General features: G+C 45.5%; 1 protein-coding gene across 2 annotated transcripts in view; it reads left to right on the forward strand.

Annotated features, from left to right (window-relative positions):
* Positions 1-364: 364 nt before the first annotated feature.
* The window catches only part of KNDC1 (kinase non-catalytic C-lobe domain containing 1), a 104,838-nt gene continuing 91,978 nt past the window's right edge, over positions 365-13,224 (forward strand). The window contains exons 1-2 of one of the 2 annotated variants that reach the window (XM_077258538.1): positions 397-414; positions 523-718. In XM_077258538.1, the coding sequence (XP_077114653.1) occupies positions 584-718 (135 nt within the window). In that variant the 5' untranslated portion in view covers positions 397-414; positions 523-583. Of the gene's footprint in view, positions 719-13,224 lie in introns of both variants that reach the window. The other variant, XM_077258537.1, reaches the window with a different exon arrangement.

The following is a 13,224-nucleotide window of genomic DNA, read 5'->3' on the forward strand; positions in this document are numbered from 1 at the left end:
GGTGATGTCATAGACCTAATGGAAAAGAGAAGATGAATTACCTGGGTAGAAAGGCAAAATGAGCAATTGTAAGTACACAGTGCTGTATAAAGATGATTGCAATATATTAAGAGGTTATAAATGTTGTTGGTAGTGCATCTTCAGGAGTCCAAAATCTCACCAGTGTTCCCGAAGATTTTATTTCACCTGTAATTGCTATAATACTGAAAAGAATATTAAAATCCTAACTTAAAAAATCCGCATGTAACTCTCTGGAGGAGCCGTTGCCTAGCAACCATATCACGGAATGTCAGGAAACAGCCGCACAACACAGCAACCGCCAAAGGGTGCAATCCAGTGCACGGCCTCCAGAGGGCTCCGAAGATCTAATGTGATCGTACAGGAGGCGGGGCCGCCATGACGTCACGTTACCAGGTGACGGGAGAGACGCTGAGATTAGTCGACATGCGGAAGCGATCGGGTGCGGCGCATGCGTACTAGGATCACTTTCAACATTTTTTTTTTTTTTTTTTTTTTGCAAAGCCGCGGCAGCAAGATCTGGCCGTGTAATAATCGCGGAGCTGGCAGCGCTGCTGGGGCCGGCATGGAGGAGGCCGAGGAGGTAGACGTGCCGGAATACTACCGGGAGGACGACGAGGACGAGGGGGCAGAGGAGGAACATGGAGGAGGCAAAGAGTTTTATGAATTCCAGCCTCTGCCGACCCTGCTGGAGGATGAGGTGAGGGATCTGCCGGCTGCTCCTGTGTGGGATGTGTCAGCGGACACCTGTGGCTCCTCAGCCTGCCATGTTGGAATGCTGGGATCTGTAGTACTACCCTGCTGATCAGCCACAGGGCTAGTGTGGGAGACATGCAGCAGGCCCTGGCTGTCCGGGAATGGTGGTCTGCTGGGACTTGTAGTACCCCGAGACTGGATGAGCTGTAGGTTACATGCTCAGGCAATGGTGTCATGCTGGGATTTGTAGTACCCCACAGAAAGATAGCTATAGGTTCAGGCAATTATGGTTTTCTGGGACTTGTAGTACCCCGGGGGCTAGAAACAACTATAGTTTACATGAACTTGCTGTCAGGCAATGGTGGTGTGCTGGGATCTGTAGTACTACTGATAAGATTAGGCTGAATTAATCATGGCAGTTGTAGTACCTGACACCTAGACAGCGAAGTGTCTGAAAGCAAAGATTCATTGTAATGGGGTATCTGGCTGAGACTTCTAGTACCACCGCCATTGCTCAGCATTTCTGGAAGCCGTCTCCTTTATCCTGTAGACTTTCCATCTGCTTGTATTATATACCACAGTGGGGGTGATGATGCTGGGAGTAGTAGTGCCTGTCATACTATATTGGTGGTGTATCCCTCCCCACAATGCCCCCTCAGACCTGAGGAGCGGTGCAGTGTGCCGGGGAGGTTCTGTGATGAGCCCCGATGGGGACCTCTCTGTAGAGATCAGATGTGGGGCTGCAGACAATCCCTCCATGTCCCCTGTGTCCCTCTCCTGAGCCTGGCCGTGGTTCGGGGCTAATTCACCTGCGTGTTGGGGGGCGCCTGGTTATGACATCGAGTATTGATACCACGCTGGTGGGCTCCTGTCTCAGGAGTGGGTGATAAATCCAGACGTGGTGCATCTTATAAATGTATAATAATAATAGTATGTTTCTATTATACTTTTCCTCTCCTGGTTTTGCCTTACAAATACTGAGGTAAAATACTGACCAAATACTGAACGTGGTCTTAAACATGAAGCTAATGGCAGGAATATAAAATAAAAATAATTATTATTAATCACTGACCTGGAAATGACCACTTCATTTAGGGGGATCCCACCTGGTATCGCAGACACGACCACTGCAGCCGATCACTGACCTCAGCGGGGTTGCCTGCATGTCCCTCACCACACCCCTGCGGCCACTGATTGGCTGTTGTGGTCACATGCTCATAGTTGGAACCTTATTTCTGCAGGTCCCCGAGGATTTACTTGATTTATAGCATTTTCTGCCATCGGTTCATTTTTTCTTCTTTCTTGGGTAACCTTATAAGTGAGGACGTCTCCTCTTCAATAATGGATATAATTGCAAAGTTTTTGTAAAACTGAGTAACTTTTGTAATTTACTCCTGAAAAATCCTCTTCGTTCTCTAATGGAGTCTCCTTATTTCACGTTGTAGAACGACATCTGGGGGTTTCCCTCTATAATAAGTGAAGGCCTAAATGGTCACCATGTGATTGGCCTGGGGCCCCTGTCAGACAGTGTCGGCACAGAACTGAGCAGCGGTCCGTCTAGTTCACATGTGTCGAATCTTCACCCCATGATTGTGAATATGGTTCCCAGTCCTGATCACAAGCTACGCAGAGTTTCTTCATGGTGAAAAAAAAAAATTCTGCTTTCTTTTTTTGCTAATTCTGCACAGAAACAAAAAGGATGACTAAGGCCACGTTCACATGTTCGGTATTTGGTCAGTATTTTACCTCGGTATTTGTAAGCCCAAACCAGGAGTGGAACAATCAGAGGAAAAGTAGAATAGAAACACGTCACCACTTCTGGATTTATCACCCACTCCTGGTTTTGGCTACAAATACTGAGGTAAAATACTGAACATGGCTTAAAGGGTTTGCATCTAGTCTTTTTGGCTTTTCCCCGGCCACACGACTCTCTGGTTGCAGGGTGCGTGCTCCTGCTTGAGACAGTTCAGGCCAGCAGCAGCACCAGGAGGGCAGTGAGGCTGAACAGAGGTGGCTGGGGAATAGGATCTAATTCATGCTCCCATGACCCGCGCGGCCTCAGAGCAGTGCTGACCATCTCTATAGGAAAGTGACTATACACTCTGCATGTTTGCCCACCACTCCTAGTCTGCAGGAGCCGCCTGTCCACTTGGCAAAGAGTCTCTATGGTACTGACTACCTAGTTATATGACAACATGTACTCTAGTGGAAATCCCCTTTAAATCCTAATCAAAAATTTTGTGTTACAGTACGGATACTTTTACTTTTTTATATTTTTACATATTTACTTTTTAATGCTGTCAAAAACATTATCCAGATGTTAACCTGTTAAATACATGTCATAAGGACCCCCTTCTGGTATGTTTGTGTCTTTGAAAGCTCTGGAGACGTCATACGACCATTTCGGCTATGGGGCCTACTGTACTTGCTGTGCCTTTCTTTGCATGCAAGAGAATTGTGGCAATCTCCTTCGGACACCGGATTTCAGAGTAATATTTACCCTATGGGGGGTATTAAATGACTTGCAATGATTTTCTGGTGGGAATAAAGTTGATAATTTGATGGCTATGCAGAAAGACTGGGTCTTATCACATTACACTTGCCCTGCTTTGAGTACTAGCCAGTGGCAACAGTTATACTTTTTGGCATAGAACTGGTGTATTGAGGTTATAAAAGACCTCTATGTAACAATACGGCGTCTCAATGCATCTTATGTGATGTGGTTTCAGCCTTTCTTGCTGCCTTCTGCTTGTGATAGATTTTGTCTTGTCAGATCTTACAAGCAGGAGGCAGGAAGACAGGTTGAAGTTGCATCTTATAAGAATTCACTGGCGATTCCGCACCCAGAAATTACAGATGTTATAATAAAATGGACAATCTGAAGCTCAGTCGATCTTCTTCTCTTTACTCCTTCCTCTACAACTGGATGTGTGAGCTCTTTGTTCACTTTGTAGAGTCAATCCAGGCCAGGCTATACAGATGTTTTAAAGCAAATGGCATTTTGGGAATTAATCTGGTTGTTCGAGGTAAAGCATCACAGAAAACTGGTGCAGCGCGAAAAATGTGGGGAAAAAAACTTGCAGACAGGAGTGTGAAGGGTTATATTATGTTTTTGAAACTTTTTGTGATCCACTCATGACATTAGGTTCAAAAACTGGATGAAATAGTGAAAGCTCCCTCAAGGTCTAAATGTTCGCCTGTGTAAGGGTGGACTGTTGTCTACTTGACTTAATGACTGTTTGTCTTCTTTAAGAAAGACTCCTCAGAAATATGTCTCATTGTTTGGTTTGCACCTTCTGTAAAAAGAAATTCCCTGCTCCATTTACTTAGTCATGTAAGGAAATCGAGTGCGCCGTACAACTGCTGATTGACCTGTAAAGAATGGAAGCTGACACCTTGGTAATGCACATAACACTGCCGTGTAGATAGCAGGTACAAGCACCGCAGATAGCCGACAACTCGACCCATTCTATAGCAGGTGTAATACTAAAGTGAAAAGCGCTGCTCACCCTTCTGCTTCCAATCTATTATTGGACTGCGTCAAAATCCAAATTTATCTCCAATATTGGTCAAAATTACTGTTATTGTGAACAGTTAAGCAAGTTGAAGATGAAAGGATCTCTAAAAGGCCTAAATATGACACATTCCCTTTGTGTTTTAGGTAAAAAAGTAAGTATTGTAATATTTTTCATTTTTTTTAAATTACAAAAAGGAACATGGACCGATGCAAAAGTTTGGGCACCCTTGGAGATTTGTATGGTCAGATAACTTTGACTAAGGTATAGACCTTAATTAGCCCGTTAGGGTTATAGCTTGTTCTCTATCATCGTTAGGAAAGGCCAGGTGATGCAAATTTTCCAACTTTATTAAAAACCCAGCCTCCTTTAACCTTGTGCCAAAAAACAGCAGCCATGAGTTCTTCTAAGCAGCTGCCTATCACTCTGAAAATAAAAATGGTGCAGGCCCACAAAGCAGGTGAAGGATATAAGAAGATAGCAAAATGTTTTCAAGTTGCCCTTTCCTTAGTTTGAAATGTAATTAAGAAATGGCAGTTTACAGTAACAGTGGAGGTCAAGATAAGGTCTGCAAGACCAAGCAAAATTTCAGTGAGAGCTGTTTGCAGGGTTGCTAGAGAGGCAAATCGGAGTACCAGCTTGACTCCAAAAGACCTTCATAAAGATATAGCAGACTCTGGAGTTGTGGTACATTGCTCTACTGTTCAGAGACATTAGAAGAAAACCTCTCTTGCATACTCACCATAGAATTCAGTATCAGAAGTATGCAAAAGAGCGTCGAAACAAGTCCCGTGGACCGATGAGGCTAAAATAGAACTCTTTGGCCACAATGATCAAAGGTATGTGTGGAGAGAAAAGGTCCCAGAATTTCAGGAAAAGAACATCTCTCCAACCATTAAGCATGGGGGTGGATCAATCATGTGCTGGGGTTGTGTTGCAACCTGTGGCACAGGAAACATTTTACGGGTAGAGGGAAGAATGGATTCAATGAAATTTCAACAAATTCTTGATGCAAACATAACACATCTGTGAAAAAGCTACAGTTGAAAAGAGGATGGCTTCTACAAATTGATACTGATCCTGAACACAAATAAAAATCCACAATAGACGATCTCAAAAGGTGTAAGCTGATGGTTTTACAATGGCCCTCATAGTCCCCTGATCAGAACATCATTGAACATCTGTGGCTAGACCTCAAAATAGCAGTGCATGCAAGACGACTCAGGAATCTCACAGAAATGGAAGAATTTTCCAAGGAAGAATGGATGAAAATCCCTTAAACAAGAATTGAAAGACTCTTGTCTGGCTACAAAAAGCTCTTACAAGCTGTGATACTTTGAAAAGGGGGTGCTACTAGGTACTAACCATGCAGAGTGCTCAAACTTTTGCATTAACCCATTTTCCTTTTGGTAATATTTTTTTTTGCGTAAAATACAAAGGAAATGTGTCATCTTTAACTTTAAGCCTTTTAGAAATCATTTCATCTTCAACTTGCTTAACTGTTCACAATAACAGTAATTTTGACCAGGGGTGCCCAAACTTTTACATGCCAGTGTAGTTTTGGTTCCAAAATCCATTTGGAAGTCCTAATAAATCTTTTGGGACAGATTGAAAGTGAGTGATTTGTGATGACTTTACATTTACAGTATTCAGTTACATTTTAGGGTCCATACTACTCCTGGAATGCCCAGACCTGCAACAACTGCCAACCCCACTGGACGGCTGAGTCCCCCCCGTGTTTCACTGGACGGCTGAGTCCCCCCCGTGTTTCACTGGACGGCTGAGTCCCCCCCGTGTTTCACTGGACGGCTGAGTCCCCCCCGTGTTTCTCTGGACGGCTGAGTCCCCCCCGTGTTTCTCTGGACGGCTGAGTCCCCCCCGTGTTTCTCTGGACGGCTGAGTCCCCCCCGTGTTTCTCTGGACGGCTGAGTCCCCCCCGTGTTTCTCTGGACGGCTGAGTCCCCCCCGTGTTTCTCTGGACGGCTGAGTCCCCCCCGTGTTTCTCTGGACGGCTGAGTCCCCCCCGTGTTTCTCTGGACGGCTGAGTCCCCCCCGTGTTTCTCTGGACGGCTGAGTCCCCCCCGTGTTTCTCTGGACGGCTGAGTCCCCCCCGTGTTTCTCTGGACGGCTGAGTCCCCCCCGTGTTTCTCTGGACGGCTGAGTCCCCCCCGTGTTTCTCTGGACGGCTGAGTCCCCCCCGTGTTTCTCTGGACGGCTGAGTCCCCCCCGTGTTTCTCTGGACGGCTGAGTCCCCCCCGTGTTTCTCTGGACGGCTGAGTCCCCCCCGTGTTTCTCTGGACGGCTGAGTCCCCCCCGTGTTTCTCTGGACGGCTGAGTCCCCCCCGTGTTTCTCTGGACGGCTGAGTCCCCCCCGTGTTTCTCTGGACGGCTGAGTCCCCCCCGTGTTTCTCTGGACGGCTGAGTCCCCCCCGTGTTTCTCTGGACGGCTGAGTCCCCCCCGTGTTTCTCTGGACGGCTGAGTCCCCCCCGTGTTTCTCTGGACGGCTGAGTCCCCCCCGTGTTTCTCTGGACGGCTGAGTCCCCCCCGTGTTTCTCTGGACGGCTGAGTCCCCCCCGTGTTTCTCTGGACGGCTGAGTCCCCCCCGTGTTTCTCTGGACGGCTGAGTCCCCCCCGTGTTTCTCTGGACGGCTGAGTCCCCCCCGTGTTTCTCTGGACGGCTGAGTCCCCCCCGTGTTTCTCTGGACGGCTGAGTCCCCCCCGTGTTTCTCTGGACGGCTGAGTCCCCCCCGTGTTTCTCTGGACGGCTGAGTCCCCCCCGTGTTTCTCTGGACGGCTGAGTCCCCCCCGTGTTTCTCTGGACGGCTGAGTCCCCCCCGTGTTTCTCTGGACGGCTGAGTCCCCCCCGTGTTTCTCTGGGCGGCGAGTCCCCGCCCCCCCTTTCGGTCGGATAAGCTGCGTATGCAGCAGAAATGTCACATCCTTGTAGACCTTTTAGGGTACGTGTCCACTTTCAGGAAACGCTGCGTGTTTGACGCTGCGAAGAGTCGCAGCGTCAAACACGCAGCGTCCAGATGTTACAGCATAGTGGAGGGGAATTTATGAAATCCCGTCTCCACTATGTGTGGTAACACGCACCCGGCGGCCCTGCGATAACGGACATGCGCGTCTTTTTAGATCGCAGCATGTCCGTTTACCTTGCGGCGACGTAAGGGCCCTATGTGTGGGGTGCGATGATGTCGGATGTGTGCAATGAACACATCCGGCATCATCGCGTCACAGAAGGGGGCGGAGCTTTGGGTGGAGCGAGTTTGCCGCTCCATCCAAACCGCCGGCCATCCTGAAAGTGGACACGTACCCTTAGATGGCTGTCGGCCTAACGATTCTTCAGCTGATCAGTTGGCCGACGGCCGTCTCAGCCGACTTTCCCATACGCAGGAGAAAGGTGTTGACTGACATGTTGGCCGACGACTTATCACAGAGTGAACAATGCCATTGGCATCGACATCTCTCCCAACCATTGGACGGTTGGCCAAACCTGTCGCTGTTGGTGGGGTCAGCTAACATTAGTCTGTGTATAGTGGTGTTACATGTCATTGTAGTCCTGCCTCTGTTGATAAGGAGTCTGCTGAAAACTCTTCCTAAAGTGTGAGTGTGAAAACTGCAAGATTGCAGATCGTGATATGAAAAAAAAGTCAGCATTTCAAAATTTGATAAATTTTCTAATGACCCTTTCCCTTTAACTTATGTTATTTGTGGACAGCTCTGCAAACCATCCAGAGAGGCTAATCACAATAGTTGCTGGGCTGAGACGGCTGTTCAGTAGATTGATTGACACAGATGTCAGTGGACATAGCAATCCTTTCTACTGATTGACAAAAACAAAAAAAAGAAAAGTGTCCCAGAAGCAGAGTGTTGTGTCCTAGTCCTATTTGAGAACTTGGAAACTATGAGATCACGTAGAGTAAACGGTTTCCTTTCTGGACTCATCACATCATTACTTATATGGAACTTTGTGTAAATTGTCTGGAAGCGTTTCTTATTCATGTTTTTGCTCCATTTTCCGCTCTGCTGTTTTTTACCATCATGTGTTACATAGTAATGATAGGCTCCGCAGCACTGCCTCTTATGATAATCGCAGACTCCTAGGGCGGTATTTTAGTTCTAATATGTTGGGCGCAGATGTTGCGGTGGTGATACAGATTCTGGGAAACATGCTGTTTTGATTTTTGGGCAGAACATCTGCTGCGTTAGGACATGTTCACACATTGCTGCGGATGTTGTTGCAGAAAGTTCAGCAAGTGCCCCATTCATATGGGGGGAAAAAAATCCGCTGCTGATGATCTGAACCAATTTTCAGTTGCTGATATTTTTTGGCTGAATTCGGGGAGATCAGCCTAAAAGTCTCATCGGCACATAGTGGAAAATTTTCCGCCCGTAAATTCATTTATATCTGTTGGGTTTTGTAATGTCAATTCTTTCATTGCGGATTTTGCCCTTTGCAATTCATAGTGTGAAATCTATAGCAAAGTCTGCATCGACAGTAAAATTTTATTTATTTTTTTACCGTTAAGCCACGTTCACACGGTCAGTATTTGGTCAGTATTTTACATCAGTATTTGTAAGCCAAAACCAGGAGTGGAACAAATAGAGGAAAAGTAGAATAGAAACATATGCACCACTTCTGGATTTATCACCCACTCCTGGGTTTGGATTACAAATAGTGATGTAAAATACTGACCAAATCCTGATAGTGTGACGGCAGCCTTAGACTGCATGATAGAAGCCTCGGTACATTAGGTCCAATCTGTCACCAGATTTCACAGTGCCACAATACAGACTTCATACAACAACATTACATCGATTCCATTGGCGTTATGATGCAGGTGTACTTACTTTGAAAATCCATGGTATGCTTATATAACTCTAAAGTAACAATGAGCATAAAAGAGCTACAGCTGGATTCATAACATTCTTATTTTAATATTAGGGATTTTTTTTTTAACTGTTATGCAGCCATTCAGATATATGGAATATTAAAGTAAGTACACCAGCACTGTCTGGTCTAAGATCTATTTAATAGATGTTTGCAGTTTATATTATGAAACCTATTGACAGATTTGCTTTAAAAGCCCTTCAAAATCATGTGCTGGCAAACAGCTGATTTGTTCCTTGGGTACTAGTGATGATGAGCAAATGTTGTCGGGTAAGGTGTTATCTGAGCATGCTCGAGCGCTAACCGAGTGACTTTGGAGTGCTCAAAAATTTGTTTCAATTTTTTATGTTCTGATTTTTTTTTTTTTATTCATAATTATCTGGGCAGCCAACTTCCTTAAGCTAATTGCTGATAACTGTATTTTAGTGATGCGATTTTCAGCAGTCACATAGAACGTACACAACAAGGGAATCATGTTGCTACAAAAGTTAAGAAAATGTATTTGATATGGATAAAAGAGGAAGAAGGGGAGAAATTCCACCCTGGGGCCAAGGGACTGCTATATGGCCCGAAGAACAAATATGGGGGGTCTCTAGTCAATGAAAAATATGGCAAAAGGATATAAAATCGTGAATATGTATATTAATATCACATGACCCAAAAGATATCAACTTATTGCAGCTCTACTCTGTCGGTAATATATATATATATATATATATATATATATATATATATATATATATATATATATATATATATATATATATATATATATATATATATATATATATATATATATTATTTTTTTGCAATACTACCCTTCTGTTCTATCAATATTTAATCTAGTTTTGTTTCAAATAATTATTTTACTTTCTCATTTCCTTCCTGTCTCTTCATTTTATCGTTTTGTTTGCAAGTTGGTCGTGTCTTTTTTTTATTATTTTTGTGGTATCCCTTTAATACTGTCTGATCACTAAAATCGCAGGAACTACTGTTGTTTTGATGATTCTGTGGTTTTCCTTTAATTTAGGACAGATTGAGTGAAATTTTACAGTTTGTTCATTTTTGTAAAACTTCTCCATCTGTTTTAGGGATCAGTATAGACTCCAGATTTGTTTCTGCACAGCAATGCTAAAAAATAATGGTAACGAAGTGCCCTAGATTATTTTCATGCACTGTTATTTATTTACTGCAGAGTATTTCATAATGTTTTTTTTTCTGTTCAGTAGCCAGTGTGAACGTGCGCTTCCACGATGCATGCACACCAGTCTGTAACGCTGTTCTTTAATGTATAGAAGAAAATAAACCATTATACTCACCAGGGGCGTATACACAAATCATGCCCCATGGCAGAAGTTTAATGCACCCCCCATAGTCCTCCATATAGTATAATGCATCCCCATAGTCCTCCATATAGTATAATGCGCCCCCATAGTCCTTCATATAGTATAATGCATCCCCATAGTCCTCCATATAGTATAATGCATCCCCATAGTCCTCCATATAGTATAATGCGCCCCCATAGTCCTTCATATAGTATAATGCGCCCCCCATAGTCCTCCATATAGTATAATGCGCCCCCCATAGTCCTCCATATAGTATAATGCATCCCCATAGTCCTCCATATAGTATAATGCATCCCCATAGTCATCCATGTACTAGTATGGCCGCTGGTGTTTTAAAAAAATAAATACCGTATTTTTCAGACTTTAAGACACACTTTTTTCCCCAAAATTTTTTGGGAAAATGGGGGGGCATCTTATAGTCGGGATATACTTACAAATACTGTGGCAGCAGCAGGAGTCAAGCGATTCTGCTGCTTTCCCGGTCCGATGCTGCAGGGCGATGATCAGACTCCCTTCCCAAGCTGGTGTGGCAGTTTCGGCGGTGATGCTCCGTGGTGTGGGAGCTCCTCCGGCATTTTGTGAAAGCCCGGAAGCCCCCGCACATCCATTGCTGCGATGTGGTGGCCTCCGGGAAAATGGCCGCCGGGGGCGGAGCATGCTCAGATTGAGATCTCGGCAACAAGATCTCGTCCCAGCGCCATTTTCCTGGAGGCCACCGCATTGCAGCAGATTGAGATCTCATTGCCGAGATCTCAATCTGAGCATGCACCGCCCCCGCATCACAGCAATGGATGTGCGGGGGCCTCCGGGCTTTCGCAAAATGCTGGCAGAGCCCCCGCACCACAAAGTACCACCACCGAATCTGCTGCACCAGCCTGGAATGGGATTTCCCAGAGGCCACCGCACCTGCTGCACAAGCCTAGGATGGAAGTTATATCACCTGACCACCGAACACCCCCTGTGACCACGCTCCACCAGCGCCGTTACCCCCCCCCCCCCTTTCCCCAGGAAAGCTGAATTCGGACTGTGAGACGGTCCCCCATTTGACATTAATTTGGGCCCCTGACCTACCGGGTTTGATCCGCTTTGACCGCTGTCGTTACGCCCGTCCACCATATTTTTCAGAGGATGTGGTGTTATTTGGATCATGAGTCGTTCCAAGCCTTCTCCATACTTTCTCCTTCCCATCATTCTGGTGCAGGTTGATCTTAGTGTCTTCTTTCCAAAGACTGCTTTTCCAGAACACGGCTGGCTTCCGTAGATGTTTTTTTGGCCAAGTCTAATTTCTCATTTCTATCCTTAAGGTTGATTAATGGTTTGCACCTTATAGTGAGCCCTCTGTACTTGATCTTGTGAAGTCTTCTCTTTATTATAGACTTGGATACTGAAACTTCCTAGAGAGTGTTCTTCACTTAAGTGAATGTTGTGAATGGGTTTCTCTTCATCATGGGAAAAGATATTCCACCACTGCTGTCTTCTGTGAAGTTCAGGTGTTTTACATTTCCAAGCTCACCAGTGCGCTTTTTTTTTTTTTTTTTTTGCGGTATGTACCAAATTGTATATTAGACCATTCCGAACATTTCTTCTAGATTGCTGTGATGGATCTATTTTGTTTTTCTGCCTAATGATGGTCTGTTTCTCTCCCATTGAGATATCCTTTGACCGTATGTTGTGGGTTCACAGCAACAGCTTCCAGATGCAAATACCACACCTGGAATCAGCTCTATACCTTACCTGGCTTAACAAGGCAATAGCCCATGCAACCCATTAAAAAGCTTTTGAGATAATTGTCTAATCACTTTTGGTCCCGTTAAAAAGAGGCTACAACATTAAAGAGTTGCAACTCCTAAACCCTGCTTCCAATTAGAATGTGAATATTCTCAAATTAAAACTGGGAGTCTGAACTTTAAGCCCATGATAATTATGTGGACCTAACTGTAAGTCGTCCTATGGCCATAAATAGTGTTATTCCTTATATGCCCACAAATGACAGCCCATTCTGAAATCAATGTAATCGCCTTGAACTAGGTAGTAAAATGGTATTATACAACTATTTGGCACGTGATTGCTCATGTTCAAGCTACACGTCCAGTCCCACCATGTGGCACACATCCATTTTAGTATTTTCTCTTCGCCACGACAGCACCCACTTGAGAGAGGGGATCCGCCCCTAGGAACAGGAAACCCTATGGAGAGATAAAAGGGGCGGCCCCCCTCGCTCCCACAGTTGGTTTCCTGTTCCTACGGGAGACGCGTGGAGAGAAGAGGATACCCAGCCTGGATGCCGCTTGCGCGGTTTACCTTTATGGGACGGCAAGGGCTCCAGAAGCTGGAAGCAGCGTCGGGGGTCCTATGGTAGCTTCCCCCCTCTGCTGGCAGGTACCGTGAGGCCAGGTCCGGGGAGTCGCCTGGCTCACGAAAATTCACCCAGCCGACCTGCAGGGACCGAAACGCTGGGGTAAGGTGATCCTGCGGCGCCATCTCGGATGGTGCGCAGGCAGCGTGGGTCCGGTGTATTATCCCCCGGAAGCAGTACCGCAAACTTCCGGGGTGACTCAGGAGAGACGGCGCCTGCGCTGATGCTGGTGGCTGCGCAGGCGCATACAGAATGGCCGCAACCCGGATGTAGCAGTCAATTCAGCTCACATAAAACATGTCTCCATCAAGACAGCTCTCCTTGTTGCTTTTGTGTCAGCTAGAAGAGTAAGTGACATACAGGCATTATCGATAGATCCACCATTTATGTCTGTATAT

Source organism: Ranitomeya variabilis, chromosome 4, assembly GCF_051348905.1.
Source record: "Ranitomeya variabilis isolate aRanVar5 chromosome 4, aRanVar5.hap1, whole genome shotgun sequence".
Taxonomy (NCBI): Eukaryota; Metazoa; Chordata; class Amphibia; order Anura; family Dendrobatidae; genus Ranitomeya; species Ranitomeya variabilis.